Source organism: Suricata suricatta, chromosome 13 (assembly GCF_006229205.1).
Source record: "Suricata suricatta isolate VVHF042 chromosome 13, meerkat_22Aug2017_6uvM2_HiC, whole genome shotgun sequence".
NCBI lineage: Eukaryota > Metazoa > Chordata > Mammalia > Carnivora > Herpestidae > Suricata > Suricata suricatta.
In genome coordinates, this window is record NC_043712.1 from 88,554,754 (window position 1) to 88,579,612 (window position 24,859).

A 24,859-nucleotide genomic window follows, 5' to 3' on the forward strand; every position below is an offset into this window, starting at 1 on the left:
AACTTGTGGAATGCAGCAAAAGCAGTGCTTAAAGTGAAATTTATAGTTGAAATGCCTGTATTTAAAAATAAAAAGAAAGAAAACATCTAAAATCACTAATCTAAGGAAAGTGCATTACTACTGACCTAACAGACAGGAAAAGAATTAAAAGGGACTGACAGATAACCCAGATGAAATGGATAAATTCATGGGAAGACCAGTACTCCTCAAACTGACTCAAGAAGAAACAGAAATTTTGAACATATAGCAAGTAATTAATAATCATAAATCTTCCCACAAAGAAAGCCCAGGAACAGATAATTTCACTGGTTCATTCTCCCAAATGTTTAAAGAAGAAGTAATATTAATCTTTCACAAACTCTTGGAAAACATAGAAGGGGGGAATACTTTCTAATACATTCTATGAGGTCTGTACTACCCTGATACCGAAATTAAACAAAGGTATCACAAAAAAATTACAAACCAATATCCTTGATAAATATGGATTCATTAACCTCTCAAAAAAAATACTAGTGTGATGAAGCTAGTACCAAATAATGAGAAGACGAGCCACCGACTAGGCGAAAATATTTGCAAAAGACATTTCTAATGAAGGACTGTTATCCAAAATGGACAGAGGACCTGAACGGACCATTCCACAAATAAGATATACAAATGGTAAATAAACATATGAAAAGATGTTCTACATCATATTTCATTAAGAGGTGCAAGTTAAAGCAACAGCGAGACACCGATACACAGCTATTAGAATGGTGAGCACCGACAGCACTGACATCACTAAGCGTTGGTGGGGATGTGGAGCAAGAAGAAAGCTCATTTATTGTTTATGAGGAGGCAAAGTGGTGCCGTCATTTTGGAAGAAAGTTTGGAATTTTCTTACAAAACAAAATAGACTCCTACCCTTCAACTCAGCAGCTGCGCTCCTGCTTTGGTATGTACCCAAGGGGGCGGTAAAGCGCACGTCTAGACAAGGCCTGCCAATGGGTGTTTGCAGCCGCGTTAGCCCATAACCGCCAGAACTTGAAGTCAGCCACGGTGTCCTTCAGCAGGTGACGGTACTCAAGCCCCTCTGTATCCAGACGAGGGGACGTTACTAATGTGCTGAAAACAGATGAGCTTTTGTGCTACGCGTCCCTGGTGTCTGAGGTGTCCGCAGGCAGGCGACATGGCTCAGGTAATGTAGTGCATAAAGCCAAATCAGCAGTTTGTGAAGGACTCAGGTTAGCTGCTTAAAAGATGCACTACACCTGATAGAAAAGAATTCCAGAAGATTGCCATGGCAACAGCAATAAGATTTGCTATAATAGGATTCATTGGCTTTTTTTGGTGAAATCGATCCATATTCATAGTAATAACATTATTGTTGGTGGCTGAATATCTTTTTAGAAGAGTTTTCATCTTGGGGGTTGGTAAACAAGTGAGAATTTAGGAAGCTCATGGAGTAAAAATTTGCCTGTATGTTTTGTGTTTTTCTTTCATTTTTTCCCTCCAGATGTTTTGTATTTCTAAATTAAAATAATTCTGAAATAAAAATAAAAATTAATGAGCTATCAAACCATGTAAGGACATAAAGGAATCTTAAATGTATATTACTGAGTGAAAGAAGTCAGTCTGAAAGGCTACATACATTCTGCCTAAACTATAGAGACAGTGAGAAGTTTGGTGCTTGCCAGGGGTGAGGGGAAGGGGCGTGAATAGGATGAATGCAGGGGATTTCCAGGGCAGTGAAACTCTTCCTTATAAGACCATCATGGTGGGTACATCATATGGGTACACATTTGTCAACATCCATAGAATATACAACACCAAGAGCAAAGTAGACCATGGGCTTTGAGTAACAATGAAGTAAAAAGAACTGCTAATAAGTAAATAAATATATAAATAAAATTTTTACCTAACCCCAAGTCATTAAGATACTGTTTTTTCCTACAAGTTTCATTGTTTACATTTCATATTTAATTTTGCAGTCCACCTGGAATCAATTTTTGTGTATGGTGTGAGGTGTGAGTCAATATACATTTTTTATATGACTTCTCAAATGACCCAGTACTATTATTTTTTAAATTTTTAATGTTTTTTTATTTCTTGAGAGAGAGAGAAAGACAAAGGTGAGTGGGGTAGGGCAGAGAGAGAGGGAGACACAGAATCCGAAGCAAGCTCCAGGCTCTGAGCTGTCAGCACAGAGCCCAACGTGGGGCTCAAACCCGCGAACTGTTGAGATCATGATCTGAGTGGAAGTCGTTCGCTTAGCCGACTGAGCCCCCAGGCGCCCCAGCCCAGTACTATTTTCTGAAGACCCTCCTTTTCCGCACTGTGTTTCCCTCACCCTTTGTAACAGCGTAAAGTACTCCGTTCTAAGTCCCTCCCGTTACTGACTTACCCATCCTTCCATGGGATATTTGGGTTTTTTCCTGGCCTCTGCTACTTTCAAACAGGATGAGCATCTTTGTATGGACATCAAGAAATTCTTCTGCAATTGTTAAAACAAAAGTGGAACTGAACCTCTGAGCCAGAAAACATTTTTTGAAAAGTTAGTAAGTGACATGGTTCAAAACTGAAAGAATACAAAAAGCCCCCGTGACAAGTTGCCCTCCCAGTCCTTCCGGTTCCTCCAGCAGGTAGCTGCAATCCTGCAGAAATCTTGCAATGGATGAACAAGCATTAGTTACACTGTTTCTGCCTGTCTTCCCAAGCTGGTGGCACACTATATGCTCTGTTCTGCGTCTTGCCTTCTTAACGAAATAATGTATGTTAGAAGTCGTCCTGTTGCTGCGCATAAACAAGCATCCTCATTCATTTTTGAGGCCACATATTCTGCTGGATGAGTGTACCACCACTTCCTCTCCTACTGGTGGACATTTGGGGTGTTTCTAATTTTTGCTCTTTCAATAATGGTGCAATGAGTAACTTTGCACATGCCACTTTACACGTGTGCAGTGTATCTGTTGGGGAAATTTCTAGAAGTGGACTTGCTGGGCCCAAGGGAATATGAATCTGTCTTTTGATCAGCATTGCCAAATTACACCCCCACAAGCAAAGGGTAAGAGCTCCTGTTTTCCCATAGCCTGGCTAATGGCCTTTTAGATCTGGGATCTTTAGCCATTTGATAGGTGGAAAATTGTAGATTATTTCGCATTTATTTTATCGTGGTGAGATTGAGCATCTCTTCAGTTTAAGAGCAACTTGTGCTTTTTGTCAAAATCCTTTGGTTGTATGCATTTCTTTAAAATCACTCACTGCAAATTCCTCCTAATATTTCCTCATGAGAAGCCTTAGACTTGGGCTTCCTAGTAAGAGTTCGAACTTTTTAAAAGGTGTCTAGACGAGTTTCCAGCTGACGTCCAGAAGGGAGGCCCCATTGACGCTCCTTCCTCATCCTGGCCCTGAACCGGGGTCCCTTCATCAGTGATTCCCAAGTAAGCTTGAAGCTGGAATGTCTAGCTACAGGCGGGGACCTTGGCCGGCTGGGGAGTAGCGGGCCCGGCCCGCCCACCTGGCTGAGACACCCCGCCCATCCGACGGTGCGGCCCCGCCCCCGTTGCGGGGCCACGCCCCCGCGCCGCTCGTCACGTGACGTCTGGACGGTGCGGGCTGCGGAAGCCGGCAGCCATTGTTCCCCCGCCCGGGCGCTGGCGCCTTCCGCGCGCGATGGCTCCCCCCGAATGAAGCGCAGTGCGGCCGCGCCGCGGGGAACCACGAAGGCGCTGACGACGCCCGGACGCCGTCTCCAGCTGCGGTCGGCCGCCGAGCCTGGCGCCCGGAAGCAGCCTGTTGCTAGGCAGCCGCGTCGCGCCAGCGGGGGGGCGGGGCGTGCGGAGGCTCGGCATGGACCAGTACTGCATCCTGGGCCGCATCGGGGAGGGCGCGCACGGCATCGTCTTCAAGGCCAAGCACGTGGAGGTGAGCGGGGCCGCGGGTCTCCGCCGGCAGCCGTTTCTAGCGTAGGGGCGCCCTCCTCCCCCGTTTCCCCGGCCCGCGTCTGCACCACTGCGCCTGCCTCCCCACCTCGCTTCGTGGGGTGCGCCCACCACTTTGGCCCCCTTCGGTGGGGGCAATCCGGGTTGCGCCCAGCGGCCCACCCATCCGCGAGACCACAGCAGTCATCCTGCGAGTGCCCCGAGGGGCGTGGCGTGAAAGCCTCCGAGCTGTTCGCACAGCGCTGGGACAGCTGGTCCCGGGCTGGGCCTCATTTCCCTTCCTTCTCACCCCACGAGGCCCGCGGGCTTCTGCGTCCCACCCAGATGGCGCCATTCCGTCCCGCGGACCCTTTCCCAGCCGGGATGGGTGGCAGTGTCTGCGTTCTGTCCCGCACAGACTGGGGAGATTGTGGCCCTCAAGAAAGTGGCTCTGCGGAGGCTGGAGGATGGCATCCCCAACCAGGCCTTGCGGGAGATCAAAGCGCTGCAGGAGATCGAGGACAATCAGCACGTGAGTGGGCCGGGCTTCCTGTCCACCTCGACCACCCCCAGCGGACTTCACTCTGCATTCATTTCTCTTACCCACTTATTTCTTCCTTTACTCACTCACTTCTTCACTAACTTCTTTCCATAAAGCAGTTAGTGATTTTTAATGATACTGATCAGGCCACGAACTGAGCTTCTGGTCACCGGATGGGTAACTGTTGTCGTTCAGATTCTCCACTGCTCTGCCAGGCCCACTTCAGGGTCTCCCCTCCGCCAGCTTGTGGGCGCTCAGCTGCTCTGGGGAGGCTTTGGCTGGGGTCTGATTGAGGATGTTCTAATCTTGGGTCCTCCGGTGGGCCCTACCCTGTTCTGGGTGTTGGCCCCGATGGGGCTTCTGATGATTGAAGTGCTGCAAGGGGGATGGACAGGCTGCCGGGCTCACTGGCCTGGTCCATGGGGCTGGGAGGCGCTGTGGGCACACGAGGGGCACTTATTCCCAGCCCCATTGCCTTTCACGGTGCTCTCTCTCTCATCCCTGGGGGGTGACAGGGGTGTGCCCTGTCTCCTGACTTGCTTGTTCTCCCCTGGAGATGCCTGTGACCTGCTGGATAAGTAACAGAAGCACGTGGTAAAGCTGCTTGTAAAACACAGAAAACGATGCATCCTAGTTTTGTGCAGACACGCGTACCTGTATGTGAGCAGGGGGTTGTGCGTGCCCTGGTGTGAAGTCTGCCAGAACGTGCTCTAAGGTTGATTGTAGGCGATAGGGTTTTCCTTCTGCTCTTTCTTATAATTCTGTGTATTATCTGAGTTTATGTGTGTGGTCTGGGGAATGATTGGGTGCTATCTTCAAAGTCTGAAAACCAGCCATAAAAGTCCATGGGCTGGGGGCACCGGGGTGGCTCCGTCAGTTGAGTGTCCAACCTTGGCTCAGGTCATGATCTCACGGTTTGTGAGTTTGAGCCCCGTTTTGGGCTCTGTGCTGTCAGCTCAGAGCCTGCTTCAGATCCTCTGTCCCCATCTCTCTGCTCCTCCCACTCCCCTCAAAAATAAACATAAAAAAAAAAAGTCCTCGGCCCTGCACACACACGTGTGGAGGGTGACATGTGTGGAGGGTGACACGGGTCCTCCCCTTGAGTCAGCAGCCCTGGAGGCTCCACCTCCAAACGCCCCAGCGTGGAGCCCAGGCTGCCCTCCACTCTGACCCGAGCCGTGGCTGTTTCCTTGCCGGTGCTCCCCTCCCCGCTGCTCAGAAGTGGATGAAGCCCTCGAGCTCCTGCATGAGCAGCCTCGGGTTTTCCTTCACATGAGAGCTGCAGCCCCTCATCCTGCACGGCCTCTGAAGTGGCCCCAGCCACAGGCCCCGGCCAGGCCTCCGCACAGGGCAGGCGTCCTTCACGTGATGGACCCTGCATGCCCTTGTGCCTCCCGCTGCCTGGCTGTCCCCCCCTCAGGGCTTTGTGCTTGTTGCTCCCCTGCCTGAGCTCCTTCTGAGCCCCTGCCTGGCCGACATCACCCTGTTCTGTCTGTGGTTGTCAGAGCCGGGGCACCCTGGCCGTTTGCTCGCTCAGTTGTCTGTCTCCCTGTGCTGTGAGCTCCCGGGCCCTGCTGGGCCTTGCTCCTGCTCTGCACTGCGCAGCCTGGCCCCTCTGACCCATGGGCCCTTGGGAAGTGTATGTGATGTGTGTCCAGCTGTCCTGGTGTGTGTGTGTGTGTGTGTGTGTGTGTGTGTGTGTGTACACGCATGTGAGGGCAGGGGCAGGAGGTGGGCAGGACGACAGTACAGGTGATTTTCCAGCTGCCCAGCCGCTGCCCTAGGTGGCCTTCCTCCCCCCTCCTCTTCCCTGAGTGAGCGCAGTGTTAGATGGGGACCCACCTTCTCTCGGGCGAGAGGAATGACTAGGGGCTCTGCCTCTCTGGTTCTGAGCTCAGGTCTCACAGCACCTGCCTGCCTGGACCTCTCTCCCGGGCAGGGCTGGGGGTCCCCCGGGGCTGACGGGACATCTGCCCGCAGGTGGTGCAGCTGAAGGCCGTGTTCCCCCACGGCGCAGGCTTCGTGCTGGCCTTTGAGTTCATGCTGTCGGATCTGGCCGAGGTGGTGCGCCACGCCCAGAGGCCCCTGGGCCAGGCGCAGGTCAAGAGCTACCTGCAGATGCTGCTCAAGGGCGTGGCATTCTGCCATGCCAACAACATCGTGCATCGGGTCAGTGTCAGCGTGGGCTGCTGCGGGACCTGGGGGCCAGCCCTTGAAGAGGGGGTCTGAGGGGCAGGACCTGTGGTGTGGCCACACCACAGAGTAAGTGGCCCTGGGGAGGGTGGGGCCTGGGCTGGCCCATATGCTCAGCCTGCCAAGCCCTCCTGTCCCCAGGTCCTCCAGGGATCTGGAGGAATTGATGCCTCCTTTGGTACCTTCAGGACCTGAAGCCCGCCAACCTGCTCATCAGTGCGTCCGGCCAGCTCAAGATAGCGGACTTCGGCCTGGCCCGGGTCTTCTCCCCGGACGGCGGCCGCCTCTACACACACCAGGTGGCCACCAGGTAGGCAGAGCCGGTTCTCAGGCAGGACTTGGCAGCGGACAGGCCCCAGCCTTCCCACCAGGACGAGATGCTTCTGGACCTTCTGTTCAGACATTGCTTGTGGGGCTGACGTGGGGCTGCGGTGACCTTTCTGGGCAGCCTCCGTCAGACTGGCAAGCTGGCTGTGCCCCCTCCTCCCAGGTGGTATAGAGCCCCGGAGCTCCTGTATGGTGCCCGCCAGTATGACCAGGGCGTCGACCTGTGGTGAGGCCTTCATGGGCTGGGCGCGGGGGAATGTGGGTTGGGGGGTCGCCTTTTTCTCTGGGCTTTGGGGTTGCTAAGCCATTTGGGGGTGTCTTCCAGCTGTGAGCCATGAATTGCCTTGGGGGGGGTTTCCCTGGTCGGGGTGTGTCTGAGGAGTCTGGGGTCAGTTTTCACCTGGGTGGGGGTCAGGTGTGGGGGTCGGCATCCGGGCTGGACTGGGGGAGGTGGTCGAGGCTCAAGGCATTGGTCCTCTGAACTGGTGGGCGGGGGTGGTTACAGGTGTGAAGGCTCTGAGCCTTTATTTGGGTCGGATGGTTTGTCCATGCCTAGGCGCTTGAGCTTTGTGGGCTGTTTTGGAGGTCTGTCCCAGAAGGTGAGGACATAGGTGGTGGCTGTGTGTCCCAGAAATTGAGGCTTTGAGAAGCCTCAGAACCATTGAGGGGGTTGCTGTGTTTTGTAGGGTTGAGGCCAGGGGGCTGCTGGAGCGGGGGGTGTGCTCCCTGTTCTAGGCTCACAGCTTTTGTCGAGGAGTCAGGGCCCAGGTAGAAAGCCTCCATGCTGTCCGTGGCTCCTTGGCCCTAGGATGGGGTGAGGGTACGATGTGGGGACATCTGGGTCACAGTGTGAGGCAGTGGAACTGGTGTGGGGAGATCACTGCCCTGCTGAGCCGTCTGGGTCTGCGTCTGCAGGGCTGTGGGCTGCATCCTGGGGGAGCTGCTGAACGGGTCCCCCCTCTTCCCTGGGGAGAATGACATCGAGCAACTCTGCTGCGTGCTTCGGATCCTGGGCACCCCCAGTCCTCAAGTCTGGCCGGTTTGCAGGGGTTCCCGGTGGGGAGCGGGTGGGGGCCGATGTCTTCCCTTCCCCTACCAACAGCTAGGACCACCCTCTGTGCCTTTACTCCCGTGGGCCCACGCCTCCGTGACCCCCCAGACCACTGTCCCGGCCTCCCTCCGGGGCTCCTCCTGTCCTGCCCTGCTGGATGCAGGAGGCCAGGTTCCGCTCCTCCCCTCCTGCCGGCACACGGGCACTCTGCACATGCGCCTGGGTCGGGGAGGGGTGTGGGGTGACGGGTGAGGGTGAGCAGGCGGGCCGAGGCCACAGGGACTGATGGCCATGGTCCTAGGAGGTCACGGAGCTGCCCGACTACAACAAGATCTCCTTCAAGGAGCAGGCGCCTGTGCCCCTGCAGGAGGTGCTGCCCGATGCGTCTCGCCAAGCCCTGGACCTCCTGGGGCGGTTCCTCCTCTACCCTCCGCGCCGGCGCATTGCAGCCTCCCAGGTGGGGCTCCCTGCTCCCTGACCCTCCTCACTCAGGGCCCCCGATGGGCTGGCACCGAAACTCCTCTGCACCTGCACACGCCTGGCATCTTCCTTGGCCCTGGGGGTGGGCGGGTAGGACCGACTCTCGGGGGTGCGGGTTTAAGCCCGGGGAGGTGTTTTTCAGAGAGAAATGATGAGCAGAGGTCTGGCGACGGGGACCCCGAAGGGGTCAGTTTGTCTGGGAAGGAGAGGCAGGACCATGGGCTGATGTGGGGGCCTCTCTCAGGCGTACCCGTGCCTGCAGTTCATCGTCCCCGTCCCCTGCCTGCCCCGGTACTGGCAGGCCCCTGGCGAGCTCTCTCGTCTGGACCATGGCCACTGGACCCAGGCCACCTGCCCGCCTCCCTGCCTACACCACTGCCTCTCCGATCCGGCTTGTGCCTCTTTGGGGCACCCTCCCCTGGCAGCCCAGCTCAGACCCGGCGGGGCTCTCCTGTGGCTCCCTCTCCGGGCAGTCACAGGCTGGGGCTATCACCTCGGTGACCGTGCCGGCTCCTTCCCCGCCGGGCCCCAGGCCCTCTGTGTGTCCGGGGCCTTACCTGCGCATCTCTGGGTTCTCTGCTCTGGCACCCCCTCCCACCCCCACCCCGGGGCTCACCCGCACTGCTCTGCAGGCCCGCAGCCCCTCCCGTCCCCTCACCCCTCCGCTCCCGCTCTGACACAGCGCTCATCATCTGTAACTCCCTGTGCCTTCCTCCTGTCTCTTGTCTGTCACCCGTGCCCTGACTTGGGGAGGACCTCACGGGGAGGCTCTGTGTTGTGGCCCTGCTGCCTCCCCCGCCTCTGCTCTGGTGGCGAGTAGGCGGACTCGCTGTCGCGCAGGTGTGGGAGCTATCCTTGGCCTGCAGTGCTCCACCCCCTCGGAGGGAGGTGGGCCGAGGCTGGGGACGGGAGGTGACCCATTGCCTTCTGTCCCTTGCTCGCCGTAGGCTCTGCTGCATCAGTACTTCTTCACGGCTCCCCTGCCTGCCCACCCCTCGGAGCTGCCGATTCCCCAGCGCCCAGGGGGACCCGCCCCCAAGGCCCACCCGGGCCCCCCCTACGTCCATGACTTCCACGTGGACCGGCCTCTCGAAGAGTCACTGTTGAACCCGGAGCTGATTCGGCCCTTCATCCCAGAGGGCTGACGCGGGGCCTGCCGTGCCGTCCGTCCCCCAGAGCCCCGACCTCCTGTGGCCTCCGCACGGCCGCGCTAGGCCCTCCCTCACCTGGTCTGCTCCCAGTCCGAGGATGGGGGTGTCCGGCTCCAGCAGGGGGGCCTGCAGCCCGTGCCGTTGGCCTCCCGTGTGTGTGCGGCCGACTGACCGTCAGAGGGGGACCGTGAGCTCTGTGACTGTGGCTGCCGTGGTGCTGGTGTCCAGGCCCGCCTTCCGGGTCGGGGATGGCCCTGGTGTAGCCTGCGGAAGGGTGACCTCTCCTAGGGGAGCAGAGAGTGTAAGGTGTCCCTCGTGGGACCACGAGCGGGAGGGCAGCTTTGTTTGGTTTTGTTTTCAGAGGCATTAAGAGCTCGTTCACTTTGGGGATGTATTGTCAAAAGCCCAGGTAGTTCTGCCTGGGGCCAGGCCCTCTTCCATTCCTACTGAGAGAAGTGGCCAACGTGGCATCGTGTCCTGGCCCTTGTTTCTCTGTGGGCACCAGGAATGTGGCCCCATTCACGGCTCCCGTTTGGAGGTGAAATGGCAGAATTCAAGGCCCGGGATGGCCCAGGTTGGGGACGGATCAGGGTCAAGCCGGCTTACCACCATCTCTACCCTGAGGACAAGGGTGAGCCAGGACCAGATGAGCCGCCTCCTCACTCAGGTACAGAGCAAGTGCGGAGACACGCATTCCTGGAACTCCTTTGGTAATTCAGTAAATCCAAACACAAGCCCAGTCAGCTCTTGTTTGCTTGTTTAATAAATTTTGTTCAACCGATTCTACAATCTGCACAGAAATCAAGGGTGAAAAGAAGGCAGAGGAGAAAAACCAGAGAAGGACTCATTGTGAGACCTGAGACTTTTCATAGGGTCTGTTGAGACAGCACAGTCCTGGTTCGGGAAGAGTTAAAAACGGACCAGAGAAACAAACCTGTCCTTAGCAATCTCTTATTCTTAAACATGTGCATTTTGTTCTTCAGGTGGATAAACTCGTGTCAGCCCTGAGCATGGTGACGCTGCCAGGCGTCACCTCCAGGCTCCTGGGGGAATACAAAACAATAGACACAGCGTTGCCTTCAGGGAGGCGTCTGATGTTTTGGGGATCTGTCCTCTGCCTGTTTGTCCAGCCACGTCTTCTGTCCGTGCCAAGCTCCAGTCCAGCTAATTTCTGGGAGCTCTCAGCTCTGTATAAATGTGAGCCTGTACTCACAGGGTCACTGACCCTCCACCAACTCCATCCACAGGATACTCTAAACTTGTCCTTGTACCTGACCTCACCTTGAATGTCAAGGTCAGAGTGAGGCTGAGGGTCACTGTGAAGGCAAAGGTGAGGCCAGAGCGAAGATCCCAGTGAGGATCACCGTGAGGATAGGGATTTAGGATAGGGTGGATGGCAGGTGATAGCAAGGTTGGTGGTTGTGAGCAGGGCAAGGTTGGAAGAGGGTCAGGGTCAAGGGTGAGTGTCAGGAGGAGGGGCAGGCCGAACCTGGTAAAGGAGAGACCCATGTCAAAGGCCAGGTTGAGAGGGGCAGGGGTCCGAAATGGAGGATAGGGCAAGGGTGAAACCAAAGGTCAGAGCAAGGGTTTGGGAGGTCCTGTGTTCACGGACACCATAAGGTCCAACATGAGGGTCAGTGCAGGGGGAAGGTCAGGGTGAGGGCCAAGGGGTAGTCAGAGGCAAGTGGAAGGTCAGGGAGGAGCAGGGCTGACTGGCTCCTGCATAAGGCGGAGGGCTGGCAGAGGATTGACCCTGCAGAACGGAAGCATTGAGGGCGGGTGTAGGCTGCGAGGCGGAAGTGTGGCCTGGGCGGGGCTTGGCTCGGGGCGGAAGCGCGGTGGGATGGGCGGGGTTTGGCTGTCTGGAGCGGAAGGAAGCAGCTGGGCTTCTCCCCGGCCCGCGGATGGGCGGGGCTTGGCCGGAGGGCCTGAGGCGCGTGGCAGGCGTGGCCGGAGGCCGGGCGGTGCGGGCGAGATGGAGCCGAAGCTCGGGTTCCACGAGCTCCTGCACGTTTTCTCCTTCCTGGAGGCCCGAGACCTGCTCCGCGCCGCCCAGGTGGACAAGGTAGCGCGCCCTGTCCGGGAGGCAGGGCTGACTTTATGGTTTCTGCGTGTCCACGGCCGCCCCTTCCTGGGCCTCAGTTTCCCCGTTTGGGAGCCGGTGTCCGAGTCCGTGGTCGGCCGAGCGCGCTCAGGCCGGGGTGGCGACCCGGAGGCTGTGTGAGCGCCGGCTGCCCAGAGCCCTGCTGGCTGGCCCGCCGTCAGCCTTCCCTGCCGGGGCGGGCTGGGGGGCCGGTTTCCCAGCCCCTCCCACCTCTTCTGGAATATTTTGCAATTTCCCTCTGGGTCCTGTCTGGGAAGTCCAGAGTTTCCTGTGAGTGGCAAGTCCGCTGGGGTCAGGGCGCTTGCCCGCCGAGGTCCTGGCTGTCATCCGCCCCTGTGCACCTGCGCCGGCTCCTGCGAGGGCTCCGCACCCGTAACTGCGTGTGTAGTGTCCGCTTTCCCTGGCGGGAAGTGCTTGTGCCCCTGTAAATACTTGTCGAGTCAGGGAATTTCGTAGAGGAACCTAAAATGCCCTTGTTAACCTTAGAAATAAAACTGCCAGTTGTCTTAGCAAAAAATGGGCTTATTTGGGAATAACAGAGAATTGCAATTCAAGACGAGCTGCGCCTGGGAAAACAGTAAACGAGTCCAGAAAAGAAAGCAGAAGAGGCTCTTTTACAGAAGAAGGTGGGGCTGAAAGGGCTGTTGTGAACTAAACAATTCCACTGCAGTAAACTGGGGGCTGGAAGTGTGGTGGCTTCTCACTGGCTTGGCTGTGACAGTCGCATTTGCTGGGCTGTGCTGGGGCGGGGGATCTTACTCCCTCTGAGCCAGTGAAGTAGTAGCTAAACTAGTATTGGTTTGCAAGGCGCGTCTCTTCCTGCTGGGTCTGCAGCTGACCAGGGCTGGGGCCTGAGGGCTCCGTTGCTGGTCTCCTGAGGATTTTCTTTTTCTTTTTAGGTTTATTTATTTTTATTTATTTTTTTGAGAGAGAGCGTGAGTGGGGAAGGGGCAGACAGAAGAGAGAAAGGATCTGAAGCATGCTCTGCACTGACAGTAGAGAGCCCGAAGTGGGGCTTGAACTCACAAACCATGAGATCATGCCATGAGCCCAAGGCAGACACTTAACTGCCTGAGCCACCCAGGTGCCCCTCCCGAGGATTTTCCTTATTAATTTCCCCAAATTATCATATCATTTTACGGAATCAATAAGCAGATTCGTATTTGAATTCTGTAATTATATTTAAAATGTGTCAAGTAAAATACTGGGTTTTCATCCCTCTTTTTACCGGTGGTCCCATACGGGGCTGGGATTGGATCCCTCTGCAGCCGGCTAGGGGTGGCTCGGGGCAGGGCTAGGAAGGAGGGTGACTGGTGCCCTGGGGCAGCACCGGCTTCTCCCGCTGGGTAAGACGAAGTCCGCAATCCTCGCCTCCCTGTGCCGTCGTGAGGGCCAGGATCTAACGGGTCCTCAGAGGTGGGTAGTGTTTATTGTTCACATTATGTTACACATAATACTTCTGTGTTTGGGAAATGAGGTCTCAATTAGGTTTTGAACTGGGAGCTCCATAAAAGGAAAGTGCGTAAATCTTCTTGACTGGCTTGCCTTACTTTTGCAAACTGTAAACTTCATGTTCCTGCCAGAAAGACCGAGGAACTTTGATCTAGCAGATGAGCAAGGGCTGTGCGAGCGGGGGCCCGGGCTCCGAGGCTGGTGCCACTTCCTCCAGGGACGGGACAGCAGGTTCTGGGATGGGGCCTTCAGTGCGTCTGGACCACAGACAGCTCCGGGGTGGTTCCTGCGGAAGCTGCGTGGCCACCAGAGCCCAGGCCGGCCTGGCTGGAGAGGCCGGGGCGTCCGGGACGCAGCTGCAGGTCTGGGTGAGGGCAGGCAGGGCACCCCGGTTCCTTCCAGGACTGACCGAGCCGCTTGCGAGGCCTTCTGCCGAGGGCGGGTCACGGGGGCAGGGCTGACTGTCCCCCGAGGCGGCTGTCCGCCATGTTGGCATCTCTGGGACACCCTCCAGGCCGGTGCCTGTACTCACTCGGCCGCGGCAGCCTTTCTGGAGCCTGCTGCGCTGCCTTCCTTCCCAGTTCTTCTCGCCGGAGCCAGTGATCTTCCTACAGCGGCCCGCCTGCGCTCCTCCCGGCACAGCTGCCGGTGGCTCCTCCCTGCTTTCGCCATCACGCCTTTGGGAGTTGGGTCTGAGATTTCCAGCTCCTTCCCTGGAACCCTATACTCCGATTAAGGCAGAATGCTCGCTAATGTTTTCACACTGCACAGTCTGCTCCGATACCCCAGTTTTCTCTCTGCCTGGAAATGCCTCGGCCATTGGCGACTTGGTCAGTAATCAGTTCTGAGCCCCTTGCCTCCGCCGACTTGGCCATTCTCTCCTTTCCCACTTTCCATTGCTTTTAGTGGGCTGTCCACATGTGTTTGATTCCCAGGGTGAGCTTTCTTGCTGCAGGCACGGAGTCTGACCTAGCTCTCTGTCCTCTCTCCCGTGCCTGGCAGGCTAGGTGCCAACTGCATACAGACTGATCAGACATTCTCTTCTCTGTCCTCTTGTTCCAGGTCTGGAATGAGGTTTCACGGACCAAGGAACTGTGGAGGTAAGTGAAGGAAGAGCCAAACGTGGGCAGGAGGTGAGTGTTCTGAGCACTGTGCGTGTGGCTCTGCTGAGTAACAGGAAAGCTCGACCCGTGGCACCTGTCATCGGGAGACTAGCCCTGGGAGGCGCGCAGTACATCCTTTCCTTTGTGGTGTATTGAAACAGGAGAGATTTTCTTACGTGAACAGGAGATTGACCTGCATCAGGGCACCACACTCGGGCGGAGATGGATAGCAGGTGCGCATGGCCAGCCGATAGAAGGCAGATCAATAAACCGCTTTTATTTTTTTCATTTTGTTTTTATTTATTTTAAACATTATTATTATATTTTATTAAAAATTTTTTTAATGTTCATTTTTGATAGAGAGAGAGAGTGCAAGCAGGGGAGGGGCAGAGAGAGAGGGAGACAGAGAATTGAAGCAGGCTCCAGGCTCTGAGCTGTCAGCACAGAGCCCGACGTGGGGCTCGAACTCAGGAACCATGAGATCATGACCTGAGTCGAAGTTGGATGCTTAACCGACTGAGCCCCCCAGGTGCCCCCAAACCACTTTTATTTTAACTCATTTTTGGTGTAATAACATAGCTGTATATGAATGCATATGGTATTAGAATTTTTAAAAATTTAAAAAATTAAAGTTGAAAATAAAAAAACACCATAATCATTAAGTTTTTCTTTCTTATTTTTTTTTCCTTTGGAACTTGACTCCTTTTGTCCCAAGATAGGAGTGTCACATCTTCTGTCTCTTGAGGAACGTAAGACAGCAGCCTTGTCTGTCGACCAGGAGCTGTATTTAGTTTTAGCCTCTTATGACGGGAAACAGCTGCTCACACACAGTCTCCCAAACGTGGAGGGAATCTCTGCTTGATGGGTTTTGCTTTCAGGGCGATTGAGGTGCTTGAGGCGTCTGGGCGCCAGGCCTGCCGCTGCTTGTGCAGTGTTCTAGGGCGTCTGTTGCTTTTCGTTCGCTTTTTATTGCTAATAATATTTGTTAGAAAGATGATGCTAATCTCTTCAGTTAGTTTTGAAGAGAGCTTGTGTTGGATTCCATTCTTTATGTCTCCAGCTTGGGGAAGGTACTCGAGAGAGAACATTCAGTTCTGGAAATCGATTTCTCTGTAGGGAATGGCCCCGATTTTGTCTTCCCAAATGTGATTCTCAGGGACGCTGTGTCCGGAGAGGTAGATGGGTCGCCCTGGGTGGTGCATTCGTGCCGGTGCCCGCAGAGCGGGGCTCCCGTGTTTGATAGGTGGGAAGCCAGCCCTAACCCGCTCTGCTCTCGCCTCTGCCGGGAAGCCGGGAAGGCATCTGCGTGACCGGACTGAGTTCCTTCCCGCGGCTTGTCGCCTGAGCCCCGCACGCAGTCATGTGTCCCCTGTTGTGCCTGCCGGTCCCTCAGGGAGGTGGTTTGGCTTCTGCGGACTGAGTCACAAACTGGTTCCCGTTCATGACTGTTTCGTATTGTTTGGTGGTAAATTTTTTTGCATAAAGTTCTTCCTCAAGCTTGTATCCTTGAACTGTGCTCTTATAAAAACACTGGGTTCAGGGGCGCCTGGGGGGCTCAGTGACTAAGTGTCTGACTCTTGGTTTTGGCTCAGGCCATGATCTCACAGTTGGTGAATTCAAGCCCCACATCGGGCTCTGCACTGACAGCACGGAGTCGGCTTCGGATTCTCTCTCCCTGCCCCTCCCCTGCTCCTGGGTGTGTTCGCTCTCCCCCTCTCTCTCTCTCAAATAAACTTAAAAAACCCACAAAACAGAAAACGCTGTGCTTATGTTTCTGAGCTGGGACAGCAGCGTTTCAGGGGCGTTGTCATCTGTGCGCACGTGCAGGTCATTTCTGAGGCTGTGTCTTGTCATGAGTTCAGGCCCATTAGAAGTGCACACGGACACAGTGAATGAATGTAGTTAGCTGGTCATGTATTTTTAGTATGTATCATATAATTTTACTTTGTTTCTTCTATTTTTTAATTTTTTTTTAAGTTTATTTACTTTGAGAGTGAGAGAGAACAAGGCGGGGAGCTGGGGAGCGACAGAGAGGGAGGGAGGGAGTCCCCGGCAGGCCCCGTGCTGTCGGTGCCGTCCGAGTGGGGCTCCATCTCACGGACCATGAGATCATGACCGGAGCTGAACTCAAGAGCTGGCCCCTCAACCAGCTGAGCCTCCCAGGTGGCCCTGGATTGTGTAATATTAATTGGAAATGCTGCAAGTTCCTTTTTTAATGCCTCATGGCCTTCTACATTCTGCTGTTTCTTCAACACAGTAAGCATTAGATGTTGGTTAGAAATAAAATTGCAAATATTTGCTTTTGTTCAAGGTATATAATATCTGTTGTGTACAGTAGATTATCTTGTTATTAATTGCTATCTGAAAATTTTTGGTATCACAGTAATTTTTTTCACTTGCTGTATCACAGTTCAGAGACATATCACATACTTTATTCATCTTCATACTTAAACCTTTTTGATGATCTGCCTCTTTTTGTCAGATCACTTGTTTTTTCATTTCTTTTAAATATTGCTCGTAGGTGCTACTTAAGTTTTGAGTGTGTAATATGTGGAAATAGACTTAACTTCCACAAAGAAGTTCCTCTTTTTCTTAAGCCACATTATTTTCTTGGTCTAGGTTTTGTTTTCACACTCCTTAGATTGAGGTATGAGTGCAAGAAGTTTTCCTCTCTTCTTATTTCAACTCAGAGCCATCCACAGGAGGAGCCGAGGTCCGAGGTGACTCAGAAAAGAGGCGGTGAGGCGAGGGCTTGTTTTTGTGTCAATGGTGCAGTTTTATGCGGATCCAGACCCATTTGTCGGGTGGGAATTTGGGTTCAGCATAACCAGACCACCTGCCTTTTCTGGTTTTTATGTAAAAACTCATGAGTTTTAAGTGCCAGCAGCTAGTTCACTGGGCTAGTCCTGTGCAAGGTCCGTTCTGCCCACAGGCTGCCACTATGGTGCTTCTGATAGAGGGAGCAGAGTTCCGGCGGGCACAGTAAATCCGAGCGGAGCGCAGGCCCGGGACCCTCCTCCGTGTGTTGAGGCCCCTGGTGCCCAGCGCGGGCCTGCCAGGGAGGTGCTCGGCGAGCGGGGAGCCGCTGAGGCTGCGGGCTGTGAGCCATGTGTCCCACCTGGCCCTGTGCGCCCTGTGAGGTCGGAGTGCTGGGCTGGGGCCACACGAGGCCCCGTCTGCTCCGTGGACTGTGAGTGCTGGAAGCCTCTGCCCATGAGGCCTCCCAGCCCCCTCCCGGCCTGACGTCCGCCCCGTGCTCAGTTCCCTTAGCCCCGCGTGCCGCCCCCTGCTGACCCGCCTCATCCCCGCGGGCGGAGAGGGTCCCCAGCAGAAGCCGAGTCTCGCTTTGGAGCCCCCAGACCAGGATGGGGCTCCGCAGGTCTCTGCGGGCTGCTTGGGCTGACGCTTCGGTGCTAACCGTCTTCCGAGAGAGGTGCCGTCGAATTGACTGTAGTTGCCCAGATGCTCAGAATGCAGGCGCGTGGGAAGTGGTGGACTTGAAGTTTTTCTCCTCCATGAAGGCCATGAAGAAACTGACACAAAATGTCAAAGTCAACTTTTTCAGGACTCTGGAAATTTACAAGAGATTTGTAGTACTCTAGGAAGTATTTGTTCAAAAAAAAAATATTTGAATCTTAGAACTGCAAGTTTTCTTGCCTTCTTCCCACACGCCCTGCGGTTGTGTGTGAGCCTTGAATGTCAGCAGCTCACCATCACAGGGAGGCCAGGAGCCTGGCAGCTGCTGGAGGGAGAAGGAAGGGGGTGGATTTTCGTTCCTGGAAAATTGTCGTTATTTGACCGGTCTGGTATTTCTTGGAAGACCCCATGGGCAGACTATTTTTATTTGGTCTGACTTCGAGTTCACCCAGTGTGAAAAGCCCTTACTTTGGGCCCTTTGTCTAAATAATAACAGACAGTTGATGAACTTTGTGACTGTCAGAGCTGATGGACAGTGCTGAGCAAACAGGAGGCTGACCAAAAAGCTTAAAAGGAAAATCTGGGGACGTGATGTCTTTGGGGACTTGGGCTTTGGAAAGCTCTGACACATTCCTCAGAAGCCCAGGCACATGTAACGGGGCTGTGCACAAACTCAGGGAAGACCGAAGAAAGCTCTAAACTCACATGTCTGGCTAACCTGAGGCTCTGGGCCAGTAGGAAGTTAAGTCAAGTACCCTGCTGAGTGTTGAATGCATGTCCCACACGCGCATAAGCCATTTGGTGATGACAGGAGACTTGGCGCTTCTCTGCTTCTCGGTGCTTGGGGAACCCCTGGCCGGTCATTAGCGAGTACTCATTTAACTAGGCAGAGACTTGAGAGGCCTCAGGTAACAAAGAATGCATGCTCGTTCAGAAACATCACTAAACAAACAATAATGGTAAGGAGCTTAAACAACAAATCTAGGGGTGGGGGTCAGTTTTCCATAGTTCACATTATTTAAAATGTTCAGTTGTCAACAAAAGTTATGAATCCTGCAAAGAAGTAAGAAGGCATAGCTTATACACAGGAAAGCAAGCAACCACAGAAACAGTCTTCGAGGAAGCCAGGCCTCGGACCGCCTGCATGAAGACTTTCAGTCAGCCGTTTTCATTATGTTCAAAGAACTAGAAGAAACCACGTATGAAGAACTAAAAGGAAGTAGGACAATGTCTCATCCAAACAGAGAATATCACCGAAGACTAATTGTAAAAATAACTAAAGAGCAATTATAGAGTAGAAAAATATACTATTGACCTTTTTAATTATTTTTTTAAATGTTTTATTTATTTTTGAGACAGAGAGACCGAGTACGAGCAGGAGGGGGGCAGAGAGGGAGACACGGAATGCGAAGCAGGCTCCAGGCTCTGAGCTGTCAGCACAGAGCCCGACACAGGGCCCAAACTTGTGAACCGCAAGATTGTGACCTGAACCGAAGTTGGACACCTAACCAACTCAGCCATCCAGGCGCCCTGGCCTTTTTAATTTTAAAAACTCAGGATTTGAGCAGACAGAAAAGATAGAAACAGTGAATTTGAAGATAGTTCAGTGGAGATTCTCCAGTCTGAAGAATAGAATGAATATGAAGAAAGAAGAAAAGTCAACAATGCTTAAGACACCTTGAGGCGCCTGGGTGGCTCAGTTGGTTAAGCATCCGACTTTGGCTCAGGTCATGATCTCACGGGTTCGTGGGTTTGAGCCCTGCGTCAGGCTCTGTGCTGACAGCTCAGAGCTTGGAGCCTGCTTCGGATTCTGTCTCCCTCTGTCTCTGCCCCTCCCCTGCTCATTCTCTGTAACTCTCTGTCTCTCAAAAATAAATGAATGTTAAAAAACAATTAAAAAATTAAAAAACACAAAACCTGTGGGCCACCATCAAGCATGCCAACATTGCGTAGCAGGAGTCCCAGGAAGAGAGGAGAAAGGGAGAAGAAATAAAGTATTTAAAGAAATAAGGTCTGGAAACTTCCCAAATTTGATGAAAAATGTTAATTTGTACATGCAAAAGCTCAATTAGCTGCAAGTTGGATAAACTCAAAGAGTTCCACATCGAGAGGCCTTGGAGGGTCGCCTGGGTGGCTCGGTCAGTAGAGCATGGACTCTTTCTTGATCATGGACTGATGAGTTCAAGCCCCGTGTTGGGTGTACAGATTACTTTAAAAAATAAAACATTTAAAAAGACCCATTGTGCCAAACTTGAAAGCTGAAAACCTAGAATCTTGAAAGCAGCGGGAGAGAAGCAGCTCCTCATGTGGAAGGGACCCCATGAGATTACCGGTTGATTTCCTTGAAAAGGAGGAGCCCAGCAGGTCGTGGGAGGGCGAACTGAAGTGTTGAGTGCGTCTAGACAATGAAGGAGAAAAGGAGGACCTTCTCCAATTAGCAAAAGCTCAGAGGCTTTGATGCTATCTGCTTGTCCTATAAGAATCCCAAAGGGAATCTTTCATATTGAAATGAAAGGACATTAGGCAGGAAGTTGAATCCACATGAAGAAATAAACACTAGTGAGGTAACTATAGGCATAGAGAAAAGGCAGTATTAGTGTATTTCCTATTTGTAAGTCTGTTTTTCTCCTGTATTCTTTAAAAGATAATTGCATAAAACAATTATAAGTCTATTGATACATATTTAACTACATGTAGATGTAGTCGCACAGTTGAGGGGCAAGAAAAGGAGATATGAAAGAGCAAAGTTGTTGAATACTGTTGAAATTAATGAGATTTTGGGGCATGTGGTGGTGCAGTAGGGTAAGTGTCTGACTCTTGATTTCAGCTCAGTTCACGATCTCATGGCCTGTGGGTTCAAGCCTGGTGTCAGGCTCTCCACTGACCGCAGGAAGCCCACCTGCTTGGCATTCTCACTCTGCCTCTCTCTGCCCCTCCCCTTCTTGAAAAAAAAATTAAATTGATACTAATTAAAACTAGATTAATCCCCAAGGTAACCACTAAGAACTAAAAAAGTATGATAGAAGAAATGACAAGGGAGTTAAAATAGTAGAAGAGAAAATATTTAAGGGGCACCCGGGTGCCCCCGTTGGTTAAGTGTCTGACTTTTGATTTCAGCTCAGGAGGTAATATCACAGTTAATGAGATTGAGCCCTGCATCAGCCTTTGTGCTGAGTGTGGAGCCTGCTTGGGGTTCTGTCCCTCCCCTTTCCCACCTCCCTCACTTGCACCTGCGCACATGCTCGCTTGCTCTCTCTCTCAAAAAAATAAAGAAGAAAAATGTTTAACACAAAAGAAGGCAATAATAGCATAATAAGGGAGAAAATGCATCAAGTTTACAGAAATAAGTAGCTAAGTAACATGTAAATTGTGCCTTATCATTAATTATATTAAGTGTATTTAATGTGCATGCCAATAAAAAGAGGTTGTTGGAAGGGATAAATAATGCTCAACTTTATGCTGTCTGCAGCAGACCTACTTTAGGTTCAAGGACATTGAAATTAGAAGAATGGAAAGAGATACACCATGCCACAGTAACCCAGGGAGAGCATCAGACAAAATAGACTTTAAGACAAAAAGCATTACTAGAGACAAAGCCATTTCATGATAATAAGTCAATACATGAAGATCTAAAAATTATAAACACATATGCACCTAATAACAGCCATAAAATACATGAAGGACTGACAGAACTGAGAGGAGAAATAGGCAATTCAGTAAGAGCTGACGACTTCAAGAAATACTCTTGAATTACAGTTGCATGACCACAGCTGCATGGCCTTGGCCTTGGGTCAGGTGTTAAGGCTCCCTGTCCTGAACAGGGGACCAGGATCGACTTGGTAGGGGTGTCGGAAGACTGGCTGCATGCACAAGTGTCACTGACACCTGATGGTGGTGAGCACTTGCTCAGTGTCGCCTCCTTGTTTTCTCCATTTTTCAGCAGGGACGCTTGAGGTGCAGGTAGGCAGAGTGAGGTGTCTAAGCTACTAGATGGTGAAGCCGATCAGAGCTAGACCTGTCACTACTACAGTACTTTCTTCTGTCCGTCCAGCCTGCCATCATGGCTCTGTTTTCCAGGCATCTGTGTCTGAGACGCTGGTCGTCTTGCACAGCCTCCCAGATGACGGTGGGCACACAGACGTGGAAAGAGTACTACCTCTGCCGATCCGAGCTAGAGTTCCGAATGGAGCGTGGGCGGCCGGAAAAGGACTTCATCTGCAAAGCCATTGCCGGGCACACAGGTATCGGGGGGTGCAGTCCCGTGTGCTCTCCCGCTGCTCACTCCCCCGGTCAAGTGCCATGGGATTTGGTGTTCAGCCAGCGAGCAGGAAGGTGACACGTGATGAGTACATGCCCTGCTGCGTTCTGTGTTTGCACCGTGTCACTTGGTGCCTGCAGTAATCCTGTGCTGAAGGGACCATCACATTTATTTCAGAGTAGAAAGAAAGAAAGTTGTTTGTGGCTTCGTGGGTAGGGGGTGGGGAGTCCTGGGTGTGAGTCCTCGCTTCTTTCTGTCCACTGCTGACCCCTGCCGAGCACGCGTGTGCTCCTGAGAGTGACAGATGAGTGTCCTGCCTGCCCTTCCCCAGTCTGAGTGTCCGCATCCCGGGCGTCTGCGTGTGCACTCAAGGCCAGTCTGTGTTCTCTTCCAGCGGAGATAGACGGGCTGGCTTACATCTCATCCAACCTGTGCCGGTTTGATGGGCAGGCGAAGTCCACGGTGTGCACCGTGTCCTGGGACTGCACCCTCCGTGCCTGGGACATGCAGGAGGTGAGCCTGCGGGGGGCTCTTACCCTTCCACCAGCTCATTCAGCCCCCGCCCCGGGGACTTGCAGGTGGCGGGATGCCGTAGGACAGACGAGAACTCTGAGCTGCAGGAGACCGGTCACGCTCGGAACTCAGGTCGGACTGCAGATGGCGCCTGATCTGCCCTTGACTCCGCGCTGCCCGCCGCGGAGGGGCGGCCGCTGCCTCAGTGCTGATCCCTGACCTGCCGTGTCCACTTTGGAGCGAGCGCCCAGTCTGGGTGGTTTTGCCTGGAAAGCTGCCACTTTTAGTAATTTAGTGTGGAGCCCTGATAATACCGTTACTATTTTCACTCTTGGTTGTCACAGTTAGAAAGCTTCCTGGTCCATTTTCTCACTTTGTTCTCGCAGCAGGCAAGCAAAATGTGCATTATTATCATCCGGATTTTATAGGACATCAGTTAGAGACAGAGAGGGAAGGTGTCTCTGTGTCTTGAACCATGTGGCTCTCTGTAAATCTGTGGGTTCTGCGCATGAGACAGACCCAGCCTTCTATAAGGGACTTTTTCTTGGATAACCACACATTACCTCGCGGTTTTCCAGGTCCTTCTGCATTAGGTGAGGAGTCGGCTCGTGTCCCTGTTGGTCAGGTCTGCTGGAAGTGCCTGGTCCTGCTTATGGGAGCCTCGTGCACGGAGAGCAGAGGGCTCCTCGGACCCCCCCGTGAACAGGGCATCCTGACTCAGCAAACTGGCTGTGACCTGGCCTTCCTCATCAGTGTGCGAGGGAAGCAGACCACCGGGAGCTGTGGCTTTGCACCCCGTGCCAGCCATGGGGTCACTGCTCTGCCCAGACGTCACAGTCGGGTCTGGGAAGAGTGGCTGTGCACCACGTTTGGCCACACGGGGACGCTGGAGAGGCCATCCAAGGCCAGATCCGGAGGCCAGGGGGCTGGGGCAGGGTCTCGGCGGGGGAGGGGGTGCTGCTTGGGGGAACTTTGGGGATGGGCTCTGGTTAATGACAGTTTATTTTGCTTTTGAATCATGAAAGTAAAACACTGTGAGGTTTGGGGGCAGCAGGACGAGGAGATGCTTCCTTAGCGCCACCATTCTCCTTTCTCTTTCCGGCCTGTTCTTGGCAGCTCTTCCCAGAGGGGACCCCACTCATGTGCTGCATGGCTTTCGGTTCCCGGCAGCTGCAGGGTCACCGTGTTTATGTTAGACTCTGTTTCTCCGTCTGCATACCTCGGAGGACGCGTCTGCCTGCATTACAGAAACTTCTCCGGCTTCCAGTAGCCCATTCTTAGCCCCTGGTGCTCTTTTTTGTTTAAAGGGTCCAGAGTCATTTGTGTCCTTTCTCTCTTCTCTGTGGTCAGGTTTTTGGTTATTGTTGGTGGGTTCCTCTTTCTCGTGCTTGGTTTTCCTCCTCTGCACAAGTGTCCTGGGGTCCTTTCTAGGGAGGGCCCCACGTGAGCTGGTGCGGGGGCTGCCCGCCTCCCTGTGGCTTCTCTGAGGACAGCCTCGGCTGCAGACCCCTGGCCGTGTGGCTCCGGGTGGGGACCCAGGAGACCCAGCGCTGCCCAGACACAGGGGTCACAACTTGGAAGGGGCGGGGCGCCTGGGGGGCTCAGTCAGTTGAACGGCAGACTTCGGCTCAGGTCATGATCTTATGGTCTGTGAGTTCGAGCCCCGCGTCGGGCTCTGTGCTGACAGCTTGGAGCCTGGAGCTGCTTCGGAGTCTGTGTCTCCCTCTCTCTCTCTGCCCCTGCCGGCTTGTGCTCTCTCTTTCTCTTTCAAAAACAAACAAACAAACATTAAACAAAAATTTTTTTAAAAAGGGACAGCACTTTGGTGCAGGCTCTACTGACATGTTCTGGAAAGAGCCCTGTGGTCCCATTGCAGCCACTCAGCTCTGCCCACGCAATGCAGGAGCAGAAAGTGGACAGAGAGTGGCCGCGTTCTGGCGGAGCTCGAAGTGCAGCCGACGGTCAGGTGCACGTGTTTTCATGTGTCCTGAAGTATTCCTTTGATTTTTTTTTTTTTTATTCCGCACCAAAATGCAGATCTGGGCAGTGGGCTGAGCTGTTTTTCCCGCAGGAGTCTGTCCCAGAGCCCAGGGCGGTCTGTGCACACTCTGCCTAGACGCACAGCCTCCGTGCTCTTCACTAGCTAATCCCCCGTAGAAAACGACCCTTTTTCTTCCTGCGTCCATACAGGGTGACCTTCCTGTCCCCACATAATTATGTGTGGTGTTAGTATGATGATCATTGTGTACAAGCTGCTCACACCAAGCCATGAGGCCCACTAACGTTTTGCTTTTCTGGATTTGATAAATATTCCTAATCTGTGAGACCACATTCCTGACTGGTTATACTCGTGTCTGATCTGGCTGCCCGTCC

The 24,859-nt window shown here is 53.3% G+C and overlaps 2 protein-coding genes and 1 pseudogene across 8 annotated transcripts in view; all 3 read left to right on the forward strand.

The window, feature by feature from the left end:
* Window positions 1-1,165: 1,165 nt before the first annotated feature.
* LOC115277070 lies at window positions 1,166-1,374 on the forward strand (annotated as a pseudogene).
* A 2,212-nt stretch (window positions 1,375-3,586) lies between these two features.
* CDK20 (cyclin dependent kinase 20) lies at window positions 3,587-10,425 on the forward strand. Of its 2 annotated transcripts, none has more exons than XM_029920848.1 (8): window positions 3,587-3,900; window positions 4,315-4,428; window positions 6,418-6,606; window positions 6,819-6,940; window positions 7,121-7,183; window positions 7,873-7,996; window positions 8,310-8,465; window positions 9,436-10,425. In XM_029920848.1, the coding sequence occupies exons 1-8, from the start codon at window positions 3,826-3,828 to the stop codon at window positions 9,631-9,633; spliced, it is 1,041 nt and encodes a 346-aa protein (XP_029776708.1). In that variant the 5' UTR covers window positions 3,587-3,825; the 3' UTR covers window positions 9,634-10,425. The 2 variants fall into 2 exon arrangements, with proteins under 2 accessions (XP_029776708.1, XP_029776709.1); XM_029920849.1 differs by having other exon boundaries at window positions 8,313-8,465.
* A 1,071-nt stretch (window positions 10,426-11,496) lies between these two features.
* The window catches only part of LOC115275756 (F-box/WD repeat-containing protein 12-like), a 104,881-nt gene continuing 91,518 nt past the window's right edge, over window positions 11,497-24,859 (forward strand). For 5 of the 6 annotated variants that reach the window (XR_003901727.1, XR_003901728.1, XM_029919486.1 and 2 more), the window contains exons 1-4: window positions 11,497-11,704; window positions 14,258-14,295; window positions 21,793-21,956; window positions 22,368-22,486. Coding sequence is in view for 3 of the 6 variants with exons in the window: in XM_029919486.1 (XP_029775346.1) it covers window positions 11,615-11,704; window positions 14,258-14,295; window positions 21,793-21,956; window positions 22,368-22,486 (411 nt within the window). In the remaining 3 variants the exon portion in view is untranslated. Of the gene's footprint in view, window positions 11,705-14,257; window positions 14,296-16,917; window positions 17,038-21,792; window positions 21,957-22,367; window positions 22,487-24,859 lie in introns of those variants that run through there. The other variant, XR_003901729.1, reaches the window with a different exon arrangement.

Coding starts and splice junctions, on each gene's coding strand:
- CDK20 (XM_029920848.1), top strand. CDS start 3,826: ATGGACCAGTACTGCATCCTGGGCCGCATCGGGGAGGGCGCGCACGGC. Junction 6,941..7,120: donor ACACACCAGGTGGCCACCAG/GTAGGCAGAGCC, acceptor CCCTCCTCCCAG/GTGGTATAGAGCCCCGGAGC. Junction 7,184..7,872: donor GACCAGGGCGTCGACCTGTG/GTGAGGCCTTCA, acceptor CTGCGTCTGCAG/GGCTGTGGGCTGCATCCTGG.